At 38.6% G+C, this 23,031-nt stretch overlaps 1 protein-coding gene across 5 annotated transcripts in view; it reads right to left on the bottom strand.

The window, feature by feature from the left end:
• RFX6 (regulatory factor X6) overlaps positions 1-21,608 on the bottom strand; it is a 42,081-nt gene extending 20,473 nt beyond the window's left edge. For 2 of the 5 annotated variants that reach the window (XM_083828989.1, XM_083828992.1), the window contains exons 1-6: positions 18,574-21,606; positions 18,308-18,464; positions 16,530-16,653; positions 14,864-14,925; positions 6,835-6,912; positions 3,151-3,178 (exon numbers count right to left, since the gene is read on the bottom strand). In XM_083828989.1, the coding sequence (XP_083685115.1) occupies positions 3,151-3,178; positions 6,835-6,912; positions 14,864-14,925; positions 16,530-16,653; positions 18,308-18,464; positions 18,574-18,730 (606 nt within the window). In that variant the 5' untranslated portion in view covers positions 18,731-21,606. Of the gene's footprint in view, positions 1-3,150; positions 3,179-6,834; positions 6,913-14,863; positions 14,926-16,529; positions 16,654-18,307; positions 18,465-18,573 lie in introns of all 5 variants that reach the window. The other 3 variants (XM_083828990.1, XM_083828991.1, XM_083828993.1) reach the window with 3 other exon arrangements.
• Between the last annotated feature and the right edge of the window lie 1,423 nt (positions 21,609-23,031).

The raw sequence follows: 23,031 nt of genomic DNA, 5'->3' as shown, positions 1-23,031 counted from the left end.
ATTTGGCTGAAACCCTTTGTTCCACTTCAGTCCACCCAGTCCTCATGTCAAGGCCTTGCATAGGGGCTTGAGCATGCCTACTGCATATTCCTGCAGTAAATCCACTACTTCTATACAGATTCCTTTTGTACTAATGGAAGGAATTTATGTCCATGCCCTAGACATTTGAATAGTACTTGAAGTGGTATTTCGCTACCCTTTTACATACAGTCAGATTTGACTTAACTGGGAATAATAGGTATATAGATAAATATAGCATAAAGAAGTGCAAAAGAGAATATTTTCCCAAAAACTCACCAATTGGAGGCCAGTTTCATGTGAAATTATCTCAAATACTGTATTCAGAAAACTATAGCTGTACCTGGTTTATTCAACATATATATTATCCCCTATTTTTATAGGGTGGAATGTCTACCAAAACAGATAGCCAAGAATGAGTACTTATATTACATAAAAAAACTTTGCCTGTGCTATCTACTATCCAAATACATATACACTCTAAGTCAAAGAAATTAGAGAAATTTAAACATAAGTACTTCTTCACATCAATACTTTTGCAGTTTTGTAATTGCCTATAAGTATCAGGAGTTTCGTTTTGTTTTGTTTAATAATAGGAGTAATTTCAATTACTTTATGATGTAATTACCCATTAAATATATGAAAATGTCTGATTAAAAGAGATTAGTTCTTTTAAAAGAAGGCAGTGATGGTGGTGGGTGGTTTAAAAGAAGATAATTTGCAATGTTTTGTACCTTGCTAATGGACTTATATGACTGTGCCTCAGCTCTAGGCTTAATATTTTAACCCACTGCCACTTGCCTTTCAATTTAATGCCATCTGTTTCTAATGGCCATTTAACATTAAGATAATGACAGTAATATTATCTGCCTAATTAACCATGCAGACTCTAATGGTGCACTAACTGGTTTAGATAAAAGAATTTGCTGATATCTCCCCCTACAGAGAGAATACTAGAAAACGTGATAAAACATACCAGAAGTAAACAGTGTCCCTGGCACTCAATAAGTGTTCATTCAAATGCCATTTACTCAGTATATTTAGACAATCAGTACTTTAACATCTTTTCAATGTCTTTATGTTCTTACTGGGAATTATACCTTATGCAATCATTGTAAATCTTTCTGGAATACCTAATTGCATGTGCTTTCAAGCAAATGAATAAAGATATATCACCTATTCAATTTAATGGAAAGCATCTTGCCAAATTTTTAGTAAACTGACATTACTGAAATTCAGTTTTGACCACAGAAGCCTGTTTTTCTCTTAAGACCTGTCTGAGCAATTTCAGATAACATAAAACCACACAAATGAAACCTCACACTGGTATGTCTTTTGTCATTTATTTCCACTGACTTCCTTGTGATTCTTTTTCTGGGAGGACCAACGCATTGAACTTTGGGGCAGAAGCAAGACAGGTTTATGGGACTGTGAATTCCCAATAGATTGAGAATTCCATATCTGAGATGGAAGGAATGTGTGTATTCATTCATTTATGCCAAGGGAACCAGAAATTTTCATCCTCCAATCCTGAAAGAACGAATGTTTTAGCAGTGCTCATAAATCCTTGAATATGTTGGGGATATCCCCAGCATAGCACTATCTTTTTTTTGGATAAGATAGCTGATTATCTGAATGGGGAAAATAGAGCAGATCTAATCTGGAACCTCTCTAAAATAATTGACGTGGTGTCACCATGGGAAATGATTAGTTATGCTGGTGAGAATAGGGATTAGTAGAAGAATGTAAAATGTTTAAGAAACTGACTCTAGCTGTAATGCTAACATGTTGTGTTGACAGTGAAAATTCTGGGCTGAAAAGGAATTGAAGTAAAGATTCTCAAAGATCAGACTTGGGACTGATGGCATTGAATATTTCATAGATTAAATTTGCTGACATGAGCTAATGAAATCATCAGTAAAGAGGAAGACCAAGAGGTCACGTAGAAAGACCTGGATGGCTTTGAGATAATGGCAATAAAGGGGGTGAAAATCAATAAAGTAAAGCTACACTCTCAGGGACCAATAAGAATTTCTGCTATCAGCTAGGAATTGCTTATCTGGAAATGAAAAAGGAGAAAACCAGTTGTGTATCAGTTGATCACAGAGGCTATATTTAATCTGGTAAATTAAATGGAGTCAGGAAATGTTCCCAGACAATATTGGAATGGTATTATTCACTATTATTCCTGGCCTTGTTTTGGCTCTTGCCAACAACTATCAGACACGCTTCAACAGCTACTGCATGCTAGGGGCTTTTCTCCTTGGCATTGTGTCTGAGATGTGACTATGTTGTTTTGTAGGATTAGGAGTTTAATAGTATTGATAAAGGCTATACATTGCAGTTGAACTCAGTGCCAAAGAACAATCCTGTGAGCAATCCCTATCTATTAATATAGGAAGCGCAAGAATCTGTCATTTTCTAGTACAAATATGACTAGAATGACAGTGACTGTCCCAGAGGGTAAAGTAGTGAAACTGTAAGTTATTTGTGAAACAAACACACACAGTTCTACGATTCAACAGAAGGGATATTTCTGATAGAAATTGGAGACAAGCCTTTTACAAAACTTTTTTTTTTTTTTTTCCTAGAACTAAATTAAAATGTGAAGTACAGTGAAAGGCTATAAGGCTGATCAAAAGTGAATAGAGTTGCTGTTTGTTCTGTCTAGCAATCAAAAGCAGCATAAAGATGGATCATAGTAAAATGTTATGAAGAGCCAAAAATATTAAAATATAATGCTGGTGAAAAGGTATAAAGTTCAGTTTATTAAAAGCATTTTCTCACTTCCAATCAGACCAGAGATTCTCAAAAAGTCCTACAAAATTAATTGATGCAAAAAATTAAGAAGCTAGACACTGATCCTTTGTTTGTAGGAGGGTCTGTTACAAACTTCTGCAGTTGTGAGGAGCTAGGTTGGAATATGAACCCTGGAATCTGCCTTCTAATCTGATTTTTCTTAAAGTATTTAGAAGAGCAAATACTCAGGATCATGAAAAAGGGTTATGCAGTCTAATCTTTAATGTGAAATACTGCTGAAATTTTCAAAGAAATGAATGTGAACAAAACCACAGGTCACAAATACTATTTTGATTATGACAGAAGTGAAAGGAAACTGACTACAGCACTTACCTCATTCTTCAACTTGCTTCCAGAGAACCTTTGAAAATAAATGTATTTAATTACTTTTTCATAAGCACAACATTTGTATTTATATATATATACACACATATATATACACACACATACATGCAAGCATATACACATACATACATACCTATATATACATATAAAATAGTTATATAATATAGATCAACTGGAAAAATGACTATGATTCTCCAAATGTAATAAGAATAAAATTGATGTTTTTTTCCTTAACTTCTGCCATTGGCATGTAAGTGCCTGAGGGTATCAGGGAAACCTGCTGAAAGATATATTTTAAACATGAAGATTCAGATCATTGACCAAACAATGTACGAAACTCAGTTTCAGTTATTTTTCTCTGAATCTTTGCAACTTTGCAAATATCAGAAGGGGACCATAAGTGCAGGTCCTTGAGTCCAGGAAATTCATAATGTTCTTGATACAGATGAGAAAACTCAGAATAGAAAAAAAAATCTGGAATTTACACTTCTTGGAAAAATGAAGAAAATGTAATGCTCTTTCACTCTCTTTCACCACAGTATTATTCTGATGTAGGCAAAATCAATTTCTGAGATGAAAGATTCATTAGCTGTCAAAAATACGTTGCAGTATTGTGACTGTGCTATTAATAGTCCAATTCAGAGATTCCAAATGACGTTATTGGAGTATGAGGCAACTCTTCAATGCAAAAATTAGAAAACACACATTTTAAATTGTAGCTTCTTCACTAGAGGATGTGTAAGGATAGAGATTCTAAAGGATCATCCTAAAAATAGATGTGCAAGATAACTACGGCTTGCTTGATCATTATTTCCTGTTCTGCTAGCTGGTAAGATACTGTGGGCGATATGAAGTCTTATAATTATTAGCAGCAATATTGTGATTTCCTACTGTTCTGATGCTCTGCTGACAGAAAAGACAATCAGAGGCTGAGGGACTATGGAATTCCACCTGCCCAGGACATCATGCGATGATTCATCATATGTTAGTTACCTTCAGAATTTCCTGGTTTGTTGATAGATGAGCATGAAAAAAAGTGTAACTCAGTTTGACTGCGAGTTGCTAATTAGCTTCACAGCTAAATGTTTTTGTTATGGACTGTGGATTTCCACGTGTACAGCATAAAGTATGCAGAATGTACAATAAGAACACTAAACAGCATCTGCTAGCATTACTCTTCCAGAGCCTTAATCACTATCTCTAGCTTCTCAAAATGATGTGTATACCAACAATTTTGGTGTTAGGTATGGACCTTTCACACTGCAAGGCTTGATATTTAAAGGAACTAGGAGGTCAATTTACAGCAGAATTTAAAGATTCAGGCATTGACAACCATGCTTTTAAGGACTACTGTGCTCAGCTCAATTACCTAAATATCAATATTTGAATGACAATTAAATCTGAAATGGTAGTAGAGGCCTATATTTAGGCAACTAAACCAAGGCCCCTTCTAATCTTTTGACAAGCTGCTATCTAATATGCAAGTCTTGTGGTAAAGACCTCCATATGCCTTTATTTGTGCTGGTAGGCATGGTGTGATCTGATACCATCATCAAATCATATATTTTCCCTGCCTATTTCTGCTCCCAGTTTGACTCAGAAACCATTTTTATAGCTTACCTACTAGAACAGATATCAGGCAAAGGGCAGAGGTTAAGATGGATCATTATATCCAGCATCCAGCAACTGGCACATTCACTCGCTATTTTGAATCCTTACACTACCTGACTTTTCTTCTCCAGAAGCCTGTTATTAAACCCAGGCTACCGCATCATTGTCTTCATATAGCCATATCCAAACACAGTGATGGCCCAGAGTGTTCAAAGTCAGCATGTGAGCTTCTGTTCTAAATTAGCTAGTGTCTGCTGGACCCTGGAAATTCAACACCTCCAACATGAGAGCACAAGTCCTAACACAACTAAAAGGTTCCTTACTAGTGAATCATAAGCAGTTCATAAGATGAGAATCTAGTCCCTCTCCTCATATTTCTTTCTGCCTTGCTTAGTGTAACAGAAATGCTAGCAGTACACCAGAAAGCTATTTTATAAAGGCTGTATCAGAAATCAGGGCAGCACAGTATTCAGAACAAGCTTCCCAAGTAGGTCTTACAGTTTATATGTCTGGGATGGATTGATTCAAATTGGCTTCAGTTCTTCAACATCAGATTGCTGTTACGCAGTGTGAGACTGCTACTGATGCACCTTAGATGCTCTTCTGACTTATCTACTTTCTGATCTCTCCAGATGTCATTTTTAAAGCACTTCTCATTCATTGTAGGGACAACTAGAGAAATCTGTACATTCCTTGGGGAAAAAAATTACCTAAATTTTAGGAATTTCCAGACGTGATTCCTTTGGAGGATTTGGCATAAGTTGCCTAAAGATACAGATATGTAGAGTGTGGGATTTTCAAAGGTGCATAAGAATCTTTCATTTGAAATAGGGGTTGTCAGAACAGTAAGTACTCATGAAAATCTTGGGGAGTACCTATGTACATATTTAAGTGAGGATATACCATTGAAAATCCATCCCTGAGGAATTTTGTACAATCTCCAATTTCTTTGCCTTCATCATGGCTAGATTGTGAAAGGACAGATCTTTGCAAGAAAAGGGCACTGGCTGACCTAAAGCTGAGGACTAAGTGTGGCTATATTCCTTTAAGTGAAAATAACTGGTTTTAGTCAATTAAATGAACAATTTGTTCAAGATAATGTTGCATTATGGAAAGAACTGCATCTAGCTGTGTACCAGCAACACCTCTGCAGCTCTGGATAAATAATGGATAGAGAAATAGCATATTCGAGTCTTACACCTGAAGTCCTGCAGTAGAAAGATCCCACCTTTTCAGCATTACTGGCAACATTACCCTCAGTTTTTACACTTGCCCCGTTGTTTGGGAAAAGTCTCTTTGGGTATAACCTGAATCTGCCAGCAACTGAATTTTCTGTGTGTGTTTATAAAGTCCCTTATTCCTTTCCTTTCTCAGAGTCCCCACTTATAAAGGCACACTGCTGTAGACAATGAAAGCCATCATTCAAGCCATATGTGAACAGAGACATTTGTTTTACGAACTATTAATCTTTGGCAAACCAACAGGCAGCTATCGTAACGTATTGATCCTGCTAGCTGTCCCTTAAATAAATATAATTAGAGCTTCCTGGGTTAGGTTTAAACTGATATTAGCCAGTCAAAGGATCTGTAAATATTAATCTACACTGACCCCTCCCTCCTGCCCACAGGTGCCAGCTTCACACCGTTCTCCGGACGTTTCATAATGGGAAGCTGTCCTGGGGAAAGAAATTGGAGGGTGACACACAAGCAAACAAAATGAGACAAGTGTTCTGGAAACCGTGTTTTGCTGCTTTACACTAACAAATCCTCTTATGATGTAAGCTGATGCAGCTCTACTCTGACTTCAAAGAGGCCATACTGGAAGATACAAACAAGAGATCTAGATCAAGCTGTTAAATTAAAATCAGTGTCTTTAGGGAGCAAACTGCTGCCTAAACCTGTGAATGCCAGACACTGACATATACAGCAATATTAGTTCTGGTATCAACAACAATTAATGTCCTATAAATACCTTTGTTAGGGAAGTTTAAAGTTACATTTTCACTGACCATCTTTCTAAAGTAGGGATAGAAGCTATGTCTCAGATGCTATGTTATTGTACCTGGTTAAGCCTTTTCCAGAGTACACAGAGTGGTAGTATGCACTGCTTTCTTTAATGCCAATTCCATAATAGTGATACCTGCGGAAAAAAGAGGGGTGTTTTTATTTCTGTGTGACATAAAACAAACTGTCAAATTGGTTTTCGATGCTACATGAAAGCTTTTCTTTACAGTTTCCACTTATTCCTTTCACTGGCATAGAAAAAATCTGGTCTCAGAAAACAGTATTGTCACGATTTGATACAAAATTCAAGGCTGGCATCTTCCTTAAATTTAAAACATTTTCTCTCTTTCAAGAATGTTGCTGGAAGAACAAATCTCCCAGAAACATGTTATATCTCTTTTCCCTGACATGCTTTCTCTTTCATTTTATGTCCAGTTTGTTGCAAGGGTTTGATCCATCAGGTGTAATCTATCAGGCTTACTGCTGTTACGTTTAGAGTTCTACAGAGCACCTTTCAGTTAAAAATAACTCCCCAGTAATTTTCTCCACTATAAATTAGTGTTCAGCCTCCTGTGACTAGCAATGTCAATAACTCATTCATCCACTCATCTCTCAGGTTGTAGGCTGACTGACTGCTGCATTATTTAGTTGCTTAAGCAGTTATCATCAATTGTTTCCCTCACTGCTCTCCTGGAGATTATTGCTCCAAAAACAGAAACGAAAGAAGGAAACATGTTTATTGCTCAGCCTTTGCATTTCTGAGCACAACACCTTAACCAAAGACACTGAAGAGGGTGGGTTGGTGCTAAGAAAACTAGCTATGCTGTAGATACTGCTTTCCACTGATTTTGCTACAAAAGTGACCTCCAGGAGCAGGGCAGGAGAGCAAGCTGGGGGCAGCTCTTTCTTCTTCAGTCATAGCAAAGTTTGCTTGAGTTCATCTATCAAGGGTGATAGGCCCTGTCTTATAAATTCAACAAAGTACATTTAAAGTGGAGTTAAACCAAACTTGTCTAAGAATGTTATGGACTGCATATTAAGGATCATTTGGTTTTAACTAAAGTCATCTTGAAAACACCATGGCAGTAGGTTTAACTGAACTGCTTCAAAGTAACACTTGCTGTTGAAGTACCTTACTTGCAAACCAAGCATAACATACAGAGAGTACATTGCAAGATCATTGCACTAATTTCACTGAAACATCTCAAAGACTTGCATAAAAGTTCACTCTTAAGGCACAAATCCTCTGGCCGATAGTTTAATAGAACACGTGAGTTTTCAGCTCATCTCTGATGTTCCTGGTGATGCCCATTTAAAACAAAAATAAATAAAAATTTACAATCTTTTTGTTTGCTCTTGTATGGGATGGTTGCAGGTAAGAACAAAAACCTCAAATGCTTTACATTTACAATGCTGACTAAAGGCATTAGATACAAATGATAATTAAGGAGATGTTCATTATGGTGATATGTTTGCTTAGCCTAGGTGTCTTTGAAAATCTCATCTGAAATAGTCATTCTGTTTCTGGACAGTCTATTGGGTGCACTCAGGATTTTATAGCCAAGAAATTGTGGCAGAAAGTGGCTGCATAAACCTATGGCATCACAGGTTTTATTTTTCATCTGAAATTTATGAGTCTACGTAATATCACTGGAACACAGAGGTACCTGGTGACCCTTAGCAAGGCCAAGAGTTTCTTGCCTATTTCGCTACTGTTAGTTTTCTTTCCCCATAAGCATATTTCTCTGATGAATGGTGATGTGGTGAACAGAGCATTTTAAAATATCTGTTCATACTCAGAAGCTCAGACATAGGACCATCTGCTCAGTACAGTTCTCTTTTTACCCAGTAAAGTCAGAACTGACTGATCAAATCAAAGTGACACTTGAAGGTGGTTTAGGATGCCTTTCATTAAATGTGACCTTTCATTAAATGTCATAATGCTGGACAGTTGGCCTCCTTTTCAGATACAGTAGTGCGTCATCTCTGTTGTGAATTAAAGTCCTGAAGGTTTTCAACCAACAGCTTTGGTTTATGGGTATTAAACAGATGGACTTGAGCCATGCACCTGAATCTGAAAATTTCTAATATTAGACAGAGTTCTGGCAAAAATGCTAAAGGCATGAACATTTTTTCCTCTTTCATGGAAATTCAGTTAGTTTAAACATGACACAAGAAGTCTTAAAAATGCGTATGTATGGATCCTTTGAAATAATAGCATTTACTTAATCTTGAATTTGCACAGGATGAAACACTAAATAGAGCTGTGACCAGTTCTTTAAAAATGCTACAGGCAGAGTAATTTATTTGTAATTGGCAATGTTAACAAGCAGTTGCCGGCATCTCATTCCAACACCCCAAATCTCTCAATCACACGTCATTTTGTAAATTCTAAAAATAAAACCTCACGCTTTCACCACAAAATTGGAATTCCCTGCTGTTAAAGCTGAAGTGGGCCAGAGGCCAAAGAAAATCAGTAATTCTTTACAAAGTTAGGATTCGATATCTAGATTATTCACATCTAATTCAGTATAAACATATTTGGGCTAGAAACAGGAACTGTCATATGATTTGGATTCTCAGCTTTCTGATGGCAGGCACAGTACTTGTTCGTGTTCTGGAATGCCCCAAGATACCGGAATTTACTCCTTTCATTTTTTTTTATTTTCAACTGCAGAATAGATTTTTTTTTTTCGGTATCTATTCAGTGTGTCTTAAAGGCATATAAATTATCTTTCTAATTTCCTTGAATTTTTAGTACTAAAAAAGTACAGCTTTCCAGTCATGACACAGAAGCAATAAAAGAATAAATAAATTATAATCTGTACTTTTAAAGTTCTGTCTGGAGTACTTCACAGAGGAATAAGGTATAAAGATCTTTATTCTCTTACACACCTAAGTCCTTAGCTGAATAGCTTTGACTCCCTGTTGATTTTTGACTTTTTTGATTTTTTACTCCCTGCTGATTGCAGTAGACCCATTCCAGACACACTGACAATATCTTTAACCTACATCTTCAAGTACCTTCTTTCTCTTTATGTGCCTATTTACATGTATATTCCACTCTTATATTTCTATTGTACAATTCATAAAAGGAAATCAGTCATCATAAGGAACTTATTCTCTGTTTTTGTAACAAACCTTTTAAAGAACAAACTAAACTGATTTTCTCTTAATTTCAGTGGCTTATTATAACATATGTTCCTATGTAGCTAGTAGCCCTGATTTTAGCATACACTGACAGAAATGATAGCTGATAAGGAAATGATAGGCTTAAGCTGTTCAGGGACTTGCAATAACTTGTTATCATGGGGCCAGCTGCCGTATCAGTTTTATTAACCCACTAAATCACTCCTAATAAATAAGATAATAGTTTTCAGACATCATGGATAAAAGCTAAGATTCAACATTGATCAAAGTCTACAAAGAAATTAAATTGTAACTTGAGCTCAAACAGCCTTCTGTGTGTATGGTCTGAGCAGTATGCACATTTTCCTGAATAGCTGCTCCAGGTAATTCATGTACCATGAAGAATATAACTAAATTCTGGTAGTGGCCGTAGCATGTTCAACACTGCCCATGCAAAAAGGTGGATTTGGAACCTGCTCCAGGTCTGGGTCTTCTCCCATTCAGCAGGGATACAGAAGTCTTCCCCTTCTATTCAGCAATCTGGAGTGAGCAGCATGGGTAGTGTTGTTAACAAAATTGTGTTTAGTTTGTTGTACTTTCTTGGTCAACTCTTTAAATGAGTGTTTTAGTATTTACACCTCTGTACAAATAGGTTGTTGGATGTAAACACAGAGGGAGAGAGACTCTGAGGTTAGTTCTTAATAATCAAAAGTTCAAATAGTCGAAAGGATTTATTAGACCCATTTTTAAGGCCCTCCTTTATCCAGAACCTCAGATGACAAATGCTGCTCAGAACTAACATTGATGTAAGTTCTTGCACCTTAGAGCAGCACCCGTGTCTCAGCTTAGATCAGCAATGCTTTCTGGAATTCAGTTCAAGTGAATGTTAGAAAGAGTTTGGACTTGTTTCGGTGTGGAAGAAAAACAATGGCTGCCACCTTGGAATGGATGGAAGAGGGAACCGACTTACTTTGTTTTCTTCTGTCCACAGCCAGGCTCTATCAGTGTGTTACTGTGTATGCATACACTATGCAGCAAGGTGCTTTATTCCTAGGGAGGCAGCTTTTCTTTGCACTATAAGAATAATGATTCCATTAGAAAGGAATTGTCTTTTTCCTTTCATGCTTTTGCAACATCTAAGCACTGGATGATGATTGCCTCCCAGGCAATACCACCGCACTAAACATCACTGTCAGGAATAGTTAGTACTGTTACTCCTCCTACTAATATTATATCAAAATAATGACACTAACAACAGAACTAAAACAATGTCACTCCACTACCATGCTTAAAAAATTAGAATTTAACCGCTAGTAAGAAGTGTCTCCTACCAGTCCCAGTAGTAGTCCCAACACTGCTTACAACATCTAGCGTTCAAGCTGACAAAAGCAGTGAGTAACCAGTCATTTAATGTAACTGGTGAACAGCCCCTTACCTTACATATTAATTTAATGAAAATACTTCCATAAATGATACTTGCATGACTAACTGCTACCTGGCCAAAGCAGAAATGACTTTGTTCCTTATTAGTGAGACTATGGTTCTGATATGATCCACAACATCAGAGATACTGGTTGTTACTTATACTACCACTCCTCAGTGACTACTTGCTGCCGTATTCGGTCTCTGAACTGGAGATATTGTCACTTGTGCCTTTTACGAGGCTCTTTTCTGCACAGCCAGAACAACGTAAATCTACTGTAGTGGAAACGAGAATTGCAGACAAAAAGTCTCTGAGGAAAAATCCAGTGGAAAAAAAAAGGAGAAACAAATGCCAGATGTTCAAACAAAACCTGCTGATGCCTCATCCCTTTGAGGAAATTGCTCAAGAACAGTTAATCCATATGAAAATATGGCATATAATACCACCAAGGTCAGTAGGACTATTGGATCTGCTGAAGAAAAGCTGCCCATGAAGTACTTCTGTGATAGTCTCGGAGAAAAGGGAATTACACTGACACAATTAATTTTGTGGCGAGATTCCCATGTCAAAAACTTGTTTTGAAACATACCTCTTTAAATTACGCAGATACATGACATTTTTTGAAGTTTGGATCCTGATTGGATCTTGTTTATCAATGTATTAGGTATGTCAGATCAAAAATAAAATGAGCATTTGGCAGTCTTTTCCCCTTGTATTCTCTCATTCATTATGATTTGAAAGTAGTTCTCCAAATACACTAGGTTATGAGTGTAAGACTTAACTGAGACATTGATGAACTAGTAGGTTGTCAAATATTCCTGGGGACTATAAATGCCAGATCTCCTAAAAACTTAAACACAACAGCAAATGTCCATCTGCAAAGCTGACTAAATCTACAATAGCTTACGCCTGTAACTATAGCTCAACTTCACCACAGCAGAAAATCCATTAAATCTCTTTCCCTTATAAACTACCCTTCTAAATGTAACTCTCCTCAAAAACTCTATTCAGCAACTACAAGACAGATTGTGTACTCTGTTTTTCCTGAAAAAACTCAATGGATTACAAAACTGTAAGACCGTGACAGAAGCTAAACAAGAATTGCCCTTTATTATAGAAAGGAAAACACTCTATGCAGGCTTTCCTTTGGATTTCGTTTTTATTAATGATTTATTAAAATAAATATTTGAGATATACTAAAGAAATAATGTCTTTTAAAATCTGTAATTGAAATTATTTCCCATTTTGTATATGCAACAAAACCTAAAATTCATTAATGGCATCTCCAGTGCATTCTTCATCGAAAATAGGGTGGGCTTGCCTGGCTATTTCTGATATATCTAAGGTAGGAAAAGAGGCCAGCATAACGACACAAAACAACCCCCCCAGAATTGTAAAAGTAAACAATGCATCTTTCAGACATTCCTAATATATTACAGAGCACTTAGGAAAACCACAATCTTGTGGGTTTTTTTGTTTGTTTGTTTTTGTTTTGCTTTTTTTTTTCTTTCAGTCTCCTTTCATTTTGAGTTTTGCTTATAGATTATTGAAAGACAAGAATACCTTTGTCTTTCAAGGCTAAGCCTTTCAAAAATACTTTTCCCAAACAAACCAAATGTCTGATTTTCTCTTTTTAGTACCAATATTCTAGTTTTCTATCTTACTGACTAGCAAAATTGTTCTTTGATAGTTTTTTTGGTCTCCAGTTGTGTTTTAGTAAACCATCAACTCTTTGTACTTTCTTCTATAAGGCTAATTTAATGAGTCTTACTCAGTATCTACATAAACACATTTGTAATTTTAAGCATGAGAACAATCCTACTCACAATTTTAAAGGCATGTATGTCTCAAAACATAGGCATTAATAATAAATGTTTGACTTCTATGTATACACAGAAAGCTGGACACAATACCTGTCTTAATTTGCTCCTCATAGCATTGTCTTATTTTTAGGACAAACCTATTTTGAAATCAATAGAAATTTACAGATAAGGATCTGATCTAAATTAGATTTGGGATTGAAAGCCATTAAGTTTTTTGAAAGTTACTTTAAAAGAATAAAACTATATAACTAGCCTTATTTTATGTAGAATGGTATGGGCACACTAAGTTTAAACTTTTTTTTTTAAATAAATAGAGATTAATAAACATCGAAACAACAATTTAATGAACAACACTAAGAAAAGCTCAGAACCAGTGTTGGTTTCAGGCAATACAGAGCACTATTGTATTTGTGACTCCCCAAACAAGGGCAGAGGTTTCCTAAAATTACCTAATTCATACCTTGACATCAGCAATACCCTACGGCGTTATTTTGACTTCTCTACATTCCTTACATCAATACACCACACATTTTTTTTATTTCCTTAAGAAGGAGGATTCTCAATTAAAAATAAAAAAAAAATCAGACTGGGGACAGTTCAGCAGTACTTCCTCAGCAGCCTTGGTATGAGGGCACAGGTGGGAGAGTGGATGTAAGGGATGTTGCTCCAACTGTTCTCCACAGTTTTACACTAACTTTGTCATGGCCTAAAGGATAATGCCAGAATCTGATCTAGCAAAATATTTTGCCATAGGTGATGCATAAATATCTATTCCCACAGCCTAAGGGGCGACCTTATCGCTCTCTGTAGGTACCTTAAAGGAGGCTGTAGCAAGGTGGGGATTGGTCTATTCTCCCATGTGGCCAGTGACAGGACGAGGGGGAATGGGCTAAAGTTGTGCCAGGGGAGATTTAGGTTGGATATTAGGAAAAACTTCTTTACTGAAAGGGTTGTTAGGCATTGGAATGGGCTGCCCAGGGAAGTGGTTGAGTCACCATCCCTGGAGGTCTTTAAAAGACGTTTAGATTTAGAGCTTAGTGATATGGTTTAGCGGAGGACTTGTTAGTGCTAGGTCAGAGGTTGGACTAGGTGATCTTGGAGGTCTCTTCCAACCTAGACGATTCTGTGATTCTGTAACATTCCACAGTTGAAATATACAAATCAACTGGATACATTATACATGAATACACTACAGACTGTGTACTAATTAGAGTTTTTAAAAATTATCCATAACAAAGTGCAGATGTATAATTTCTTCTAAATTTAAGATACTTTTTTTCTGGTGTCTTTAAATAAATCACTATTGTTATCAAGAGAACAGATTGAAAATTGTCAGATTTGCAAAAGGCAAATCACAGTTAAATAGCACATTATTTGTAGAAAGATGAATGGCTGTAAAAATACGTTAAATGTTTTTTTATACATATATGTACATATATAACATTTTGACAAGTTATTTGCAACCAGTGAAAGGCTCTTTGAAAATGATGATGTTTTAGAAGCTTAATCAGTTTAGTTTTAGTAACTATGCCTGCAGTAATGTTTTCAAATTCAAACACTGTATCGGTTTCATCAGGTGCATGAAAGTTAACACTAACAGCTTTCCATCTGAATACCTCCTCTACCAATTACTACACATTATGGAGGCATGGAAATGTATTTAATTCCTACAATGTATTCTGTAAGTGGATACACAGATAATTGTGCCTTACTTTGAATGGCCTCTTGTTCCAAGCCGCCTTGTGGTAAGGAGAGGGAATTTCTGGCGAATGGTCTAAAGAGAAAATAACAGTATTAATTTCTCACAATGGTATACTTTTTTTTTTTTTTTTTAAAGCAATCTCTTCATGGAAAAAACTGGAGAATAAATATGCAGTCTACTGTACTTCATGAATTTATGACACGTAAGCCACAACATAAACAATTCAGCACGTTTTACACTGCAGGGGTCCTTCTATCCTTGTCCATCTCACTGTGTACCCCCAGTCTTCCCACCCTTTTTGTCTGTTCTTCCTTTCCATTTTCACTTTTACAATACAAAGTCTAGTTTTCTTCACTGGGATCCTGCACCATTCAGGTCCCTAAAGTACAACTGTGTCTTTCGCTTCAGGGATCTAAACAGAAGCGAGGGAAAGACTTGGCTGCTAGCTATTCCATTTTGAAAGTCAAACAGCTAGAAATAAAGTGATTTCTGATTTGAAAATTGTGATCTGAAGGTTAAGGCAAGCAAATATTTACCTTGTGGGCATTTCTATCTTCTTGACTATCAAAAGGCTGCACAAGCTTAAACATACTTATCTGCACTGAAACCCTATGAAATTTCTGTTATGATCTATGCTCCATATAAAAAAAAAATCATGTTTTGTGATTTAATCCAAATCAAGCAAAACATTCTGCCACTGGAATCCTGAGATTGAGATTAGTGCCCTAAAAATATTCTACTCTTCCTGCCCTAAAAACATTCTGTTCTTCCTGTAAATGATGCTTAAGGGAGATGGTTTATTAAGTAAAAAACTAATTCGGTAATAGAGGTAGAACTAACGGTTGGATCTAAAAGCTAGATCATGGTCAAAACAATGTTTAAATGGAAAGCTACTGTCTTCCTCATTTATCCTGAAACTATGTAATGAAAACTAGACATATACTTTCTCAGTATATCCAATTCAAGAGGAAAAAATTAGTAAGTTCATTTTATGAACTGGATTTTACATCCATTATTATTATTTAATTAAATTAATGCATTTTGCTATCTATGAACAATGAACAGATCGGTAGTGTTTTAAAAAAAAGATGATCCTTGAAGCATTTTTGGTTTCCTGTTTCACTAACTACTCATGGTTTAATTTGGAGAGTTCACATCTCCCTTTCATTAAATGATTTCAGGATTAATTGTAGGGAAGGGTAGAAAAGAGGAGGAATCAACAATTTTTCATTCAGGAGCTCTTTGTGTTATTAATTTTTATTCCCCTTCTTGTATTGCTTATTGTGTCACTTCTCACTTTACACTGCCTTTAGTATAATTAAAAGTGTCTTCCATATCAGATCTGTTTTTGTGGAAAGAGCCCTATTAATGTCACCATTAAAAAGAGAGAGGGAAAAAAAAAAAAAAAAAAAAGCTCTTGGAGAAAATGCCATATTGTTATTTCTTACAAAAAAAAAAAAGAAAAGGAATCAAAGGGAACTTCAGTTTCATTACCCTAAAGCTGTTGTCATGAAATCCTTCCATATGTTATAGTAGTAATTAGTTTGACTCCATGTGCATTAGCAGTAGGAAAAAAAAAATAATTTAACAGGCATTTTGACATAGGTGTACCAAACTGTTAGTTTTAGAAACTATGAGAATTAGTCTAATGAATGATGAAGACTTTTACTTTTTACCTTCCCAAAAGTTGCAGCACAAGCAGGTTCCAGCTTCTCTTTTCTGCAGAAGTCTAAATAATGTGCATAAAGGATGCATCTCGGTAAACAAACTCCTTCACAGACAATGTAGTTTTCTTCCAGCCTGTATAGAGAAAGAAACTGGAAGAGTAAAAAGCAACATATCATGTCTCTCCAATTTATTTTCCTTCTGTGTTTATGGCACTGCCCTCTTTTTTTTTTTTTTTCATTTTACTGAAGATATCCATGACAGAACACAGATGAGTTTCTAGTGAACAAGACAGGCACAAGAGACTGACTCTACACTTCATGTTTAGGGTAGTTGCAGAATATGGAAAGCATGGGGCCAGGTCCCTTATTCTTAATGAGCCTTTTTCAAAGTCTGCACACTTCTGCTTTAAATAATTTTGATTTAAATGACTACCACCTCAGAGGCAGCCTTGCTCTGAAAATATGAGTACTAACTATACTGTGAAAGATTTGGGTTTAAGGCTGTCCTCTGAACAGAGCAGGGGCTTGAACTTGCACCTTCTCTATTTCTAATACCTGGAGTTATGTCTTTTTTCTTCCTACTTTTGCTTTTTAATTTTCACGCTGGACCTGAAGCTATTTCTTGACCAAACCACACAAAAAATCAAAGATTTGACATTTTCTGGAGGGTATGCACTTTTATGCATCAGTTTACAAAAGGCAAGTGCTTAGGCAAAGGTCATTAAAGTCTAATTTTAAAAACAAGTAAAAATTGTCTGTCTTCCCTTTAACTGAACTCTTGGTAACAGCTAGGTATTCCACTCTTGTCAGTTTCTTTTCTTTATCAGTCTCCATTATCTGCTACTCCCAGAATGATTTGTAATAAATTTGTTTCTTTTCAAATTACAACAATCTATATGAACATACTGTATAGTAAACACTGCATGCTAAATAATTTTGCACTGACTCACGAGACTCAAATCCTTTCAATTTACTGTCTGCTCTAAGAAGTCAGATGTAAACTAAATTAAGAAACCGGGATATCTGGATTATTCCTTTTTTTTTTTTTTTTTTTTTTTCAGGTTGAAGGAAAACTCTAAATTTATAGTCTGGATTTGGTAACCAAGTTCCCATTTAATTCAATATTAGCTCCCTAACTTCAGGAGTATTTTAGTAAAGACCTGTATGAATTAAAGTCTGCAGAATTTGACCTCTTATGTGTTTAATTTTTGCCCAGATAAAATAAGGTAAAGGGAGGGTGTCTGTGGATGGTGGAATATAATGTAAAAATATATATATTGAGACGATGGAAATCGAACAGCCATGGCCATACAGGATAATTAAAGCATCCATTTGCAAATGGAAAGTCTGAGGTAACTTTTCATTTCTACGTTTTCCAAGATTTTCGGGTTTATCATTTCTAGGAAGAAGAAATAACCCGATTTTACGGAAACAAAATAACGTATAATCGACTGTCCATGTGTTGATTACTACCGTGTTCCCGCACACCCGGGACGAGAAGCTATGTAAGCTCCTTCCAGGTCTGTGCTGGATGCTTGCACCGTCGGTTCAGGCACAGTAAGCCGATACTTGGGATTTTTCTCTTGCGTAAATTCGGTCTTTCCCGATTTTTCCCAGCCAGTGCGGGTGTGACAGAGATCTCTGTTAACGGATAAACTTCTGCTAATTAAAGAAAAATCGGAAATTTAGGGGGAGGGAGGGCCTCCTTTGTACCGGGGCTGATGGCAGTGAGACCGGAAAGCCCTCAGCCCCCCGTCAGAGGCAGCCCCGCGCCCGGCCGGCCCTACCACTGCAGGGTGAGCTGCGTCTGCTTCTTCTTGTCCTTCATCATCTGCGCCACGCTCCTCTTCGCCGCCGGGCTGCCTCCCGCGCCCTTCAGCTTGCCGTCGCGGCCGTCCGCATCCTCGTCGTCCTCCGAGAGGCTGTCGCTGCCCGCACGGAGCTCTGCGAGCCGGGGAGGGAAGAGCGGAGACGCCCGGGGGGGCTCCGTTAGGGCCGCTCCTCCCCGCGGCGCCCGTCCAACGGCGCCCGTCCCGCCCCACGGGCCCCTTACCTGACTTGATGGCGGATGGCTCCGGGAGCCCCCTCTCGGCGCCCGTCCCGTCCCGGGCGCAGGGCAGCAAGCCGGCGGCCAGCAGCTCGGCGTAGCGCTCGTCCTGCTCGGCCGGGAGGCGCAGGAAGGCGCCGTCAGCCTCGGCTCCCTCGGCCATGCTCCTCACCGGCACCTGCCGCGCCCCATGGGCTCCTCAGGGGCTCTCCGGGACGCGGGGCCGCCGGCAGCCTGAGGGGAGGCGAGGAGGGGCAGGCCTGCCCCCGGCGGGGCCCTGCCTCCTCACGGCAGCCGGGGGAGGTCGGTGCCGAGGGGACGGGGCTCGGCCGAGGTGCGGGGAGGCTCGGGGGGGCGCTTAATGATTAACTGCCGGCGGCGTGAGGGAGCGACGCCCCGCCGCCATCTCCTCCCAGGGCGGCCCCGGGGGGCTCTGCTCGTCCCCAGCCTGTGAGGGCGAGGGGCGGCCGCGGGGCCGAGGAGTAGGCACCCCGCCGGCACCTGCTCCTTAAGTCGTCGTGATTCTTTATTGCCTAGTTTAACTGTTGGTGCTGGAACAGCACGTCTTGGTTGTGTGCAAATAAATCGCATCGATGTGACAGGCGTTGCTGAAGTGCCGGTGTTTTTCAGTGTGCCAGCCTGGAGAGGTGGCCAGGGACCATAACAGGAAAGATGGAACGGCTTCTTCTACACAGCAGTTGTTGGTCGGATGCCAAAGTAACATCATCACTGCAACATCCCCTGCTTTAGTATGTCCTCATCAGAGCAAAATCCCAGGCCCCGTGCTCTTTGCTGTATAAAGTCTGGGAGATTTCAGCATGGCTTGCAGTGGTGAGCAGCCCCGAGATGTGCTGCCAGATGACCTCTTTCAGCCCTCAGGTAGTGCTGGGCTGTCACAGGCATGAGGCTTGCAAGGAGCTGTTCTCCCATCTGTGCTCTTCCATTGCACCTCGACTCACGGTCCCACCAGCGGTATGAAGCGATTGAATATTATCATTTCCACTCCTGCACAGATACATCATCAGACCAGTTATGACCTGTCACATCCATATTTAACAAAACCCCAGGTGCACCCATACCTGCCAAAGGCCTCAAAAGGCACCACAAGGATGAGTGACAGGCTTCTGAAATGACAAAGACCTGTGGGATAGTCCCAGAGTCAAAAATGACATTTAGCCCAAACTTTCTGCTCTTTCCATTTACTCCTCTGCCCATACCTATGTAAAATATACTTCCTTCTTTACTGGTTGCTCTATTCAAACATTTCTTCACAGTTATCACATCTCCTTCTAACTTCATATGTGATGCTATATTGACATTGTCCATATGGCTATGTCCACATATGATTCTGCCCGTGTATCAGTTCTTGGCATAACTCATTGAGACAGTTCGGCTTTTGTTTTCAATGACTTTGTTTTGAGGTTGCAGCAAAATCGCATTTGGCCCTTTGACTTCTCTGCAATTTTTGGCTGACCTGACTACTTCAGAGCCTGGCCCATGAGGGTCGGTATTTCTACAGTATAATAAAGCCTCCCAGCTACTAACTGTTGTGATGAATCTCTTGTGAGCACAATTCTATGTCTTCCTGGTAATACAGAGCTAAATGTACTATTTGTTGTGTAAGGGCAGGATTCTCTTTCACTATTATTTCAGAACATCTTTGGTGACGCTAACTAATTCTAGTCATCACCACACAGGGATTAACTGTGTGAGGGGTCTGGTCCAGGGACCAGCTAGTTTATACCCTGGGGCAGCAACCATTTATAGTCCCTTCCTGCTGCTTCTGGGGGCCAGGGACTGCTTTAATTAGCTTTACCTAAAATTGATGATGATTTAAGAGCCATTTTGGTAAATAGAAGTTCTCCTTGGATTTAGTAACTTTTTCTGGCTCATACAAACACTCCTCTACTTGTTCTTTCAAAGCCAGGAAATGATTGTTGTGTGGTGTTACCTCCTTTGTATGAAATTAAGCATATATTTGCAGCAGTAAAGAAAGAAAAATGGGTAGGCCAGTGCTCCTAGGTAAACATGTAATGTTTAAAGCCTGCATGAGAAAGGTACATCATCTACTGCCAATATGTGAGGAAAAGTATCTGTTCTGTAATTAATAGAAATATGGCAGGTTTTTTATAAGTGACCTACAGTAAATTACACATAAATTATTCTTATCTGACAGTGTCCTTTAATAAACTCAAATTGTTTTTAAAAGTTTCCATACAAAATCTTTGATGATGAAAGTAATTAATAGGAGGGGAAGATTAATCCCAGCAGGCAAAGTGAAATTCTGAATGTTTGAGCTGTTCACTCATGCAGAAATATTACAACCAAATCCCTCTGCTTTAAAGAAAATATTTTTCTCCACATTGTCTACTGTACACGAGGTTGGATGTGGGTGCTGTGTCTGGGTACGAAGTCACAGGGACTGCTGCCCAGTGGAGCCTATGACTCTTGTCACGATGGTCCTGCCCCTCCTATTGGCACTAGTGTGTAGGCTTGCATGGCAGTGAGGATGTACAGTCATGAAGTTTGGGTTAGTTTGTTTTGTGTCTTATCCTCTGCTACATCATTCCTGCCGGTGTTCTTGAAATTCTGGTTGTTGTCTCATACTGCATCATTTTCACAGTAATGGAAAGTAGTACCAAAAGACATAAAGGGTTGAAAGAAATCATCTTGTCCCTCCTCTCCCTTCCCGTGAAAACAAGGCAGGATTATAGACAGGTATTGTTATATGATTCCCAGAACTATTTGTCTCCCTGGTCCTTAAAGCTCTCCAGAGAGGGCAGGTCACATCATATCCAGAACACCTGCCAGCGAAAAATATTTACTGGTGTCAAACAATCTCCCTTCAGCAGGAAGGACCTTCCAACACCCCATATTCCTCTCTCCCAGCAGGCTAGATCTTATTTGTGATAGTATTTTGAACAGCAGAGTGGAGAAGGAACATATTTTTTCTCTTTGCCTGAACTTATTTTTGCCTTTTTGTTTCACTATGTAAGTTTTCTTTTCCATCCCTCAGAGTATACTTGCTCAGCAGTCATCGTGTCATGCTTTGTAGTCAGGGCGTTCTCAGAGTAGTTTTAAATTTCACATTTCAGACACTGGTGTGGTACATATGTGGTATTTCATTGGCACGGAGGAACTCCTGACATGGACTGCCAAACCCAACCAAATAGGCCAGGGAGCTGTCCACAGGTTTGCAGCCTGCAAGTAATTTTCTTTGCCATTTTGAAATTTTTATTGTAACTTCCTCAGAAATCACGATGCCTTTGCATTATTGGAACTAAAAGAGTTACCCTTGCTCTGGTCTTCATCTTTTATCTTACTTATTTCAGCCCTCTACCTTCTTTCAGACAATTCCTACCCCTACCTTTTTACCACATTACTTCCATTTTCAAATCCACTTACCAGTCTGATGGGCAGATCTCTTACTTCAGCTCTGCCTTCAGCGGCACCTTTGCTATTATTTATGTTTATTTGCCTGGCTTCTCTATTGCCTTTGCCTCCCTAATGCATTTTGAAGCACTTAATCCAGCATTAGCAAACTATCAAAAGTCCATCTTCTGTTTACTGAACCTTAAATGTGAGAAGTTGTCGCACCTGCCTATTGAAGGTGTTGATTTAAGGCAACTGAAAAAGTTTCTAGCAAAATAACTACCACACTCTATAATACTCTTTTTACCTGAAGGAGTTAATTCCTAGTTTTCTGCTGTTTGATGTAATCTCAGAAGCATTCATCCTGATGGAAAGGTCATATTTCATATAAACAAAACACAGTGCTTTCATTATCGTTTAACATTCTTATCCTTGTCCTGTCTTCCAAGGCTAGTATCATGGCTAGAAAAATGCTCTGAGTCCTTTTTAGCAAACATCTATGAAAAGCAAAACTGACATTTTCAAAATGGTTTTCATGCGAGAAACAAATCTTCACAATTTAGCTCAAGTTTTGATCTTTTGTCCATCTATCACCCAGAATGGACTCCTGGACTATCCTGGACTAACCCTCCTGAAGCAGGAACAGCTTTTTTCCCTGCGATGTGCACACATCTGAGTAGAGCAGCATCTAACAAATAATGCAGCAGATGGGGATAAAACCTCCTTGTTCTTTTCTCCCATTCCTAGGATTCAGAGGCTGACTAACCCAGCACAAAATCACCACCTCATCCTCTTTTGAGATCCACATACCCACTCCTGAGAGGTAGCAATGTGTGCTCCAGCTCTTTGCTGGAGCAAAGGAGAGATACGAATAGCTAAGGCAGCCAGGCAATCCTACTCTCCCATTTGAGCCCTGTATGGCTGGTGTGGACAGTCCACACAAGATTTATGATCTCAGCCTTTGGGAGACAGAAGAAAGGGGGCAGATGCAGAACTGGGCTATCTGGGGGCATACAGGATAATACCATGAACATTAGAGTATTGCTAGTGCCTAGGAATTTTAATATCATTTGGTGTTGTGCACACTGAGAC

Source organism: Anser anser (genome assembly GCF_964211835.1).
Source record: "Anser anser genome assembly, chromosome: 3".
Classification (NCBI taxonomy): domain Eukaryota; kingdom Metazoa; phylum Chordata; class Aves; order Anseriformes; family Anatidae; genus Anser; species Anser anser.
Note: the sequence above shows the minus strand (reverse complement) of the source record. Positions and strands in the feature narration are given on the sequence as shown.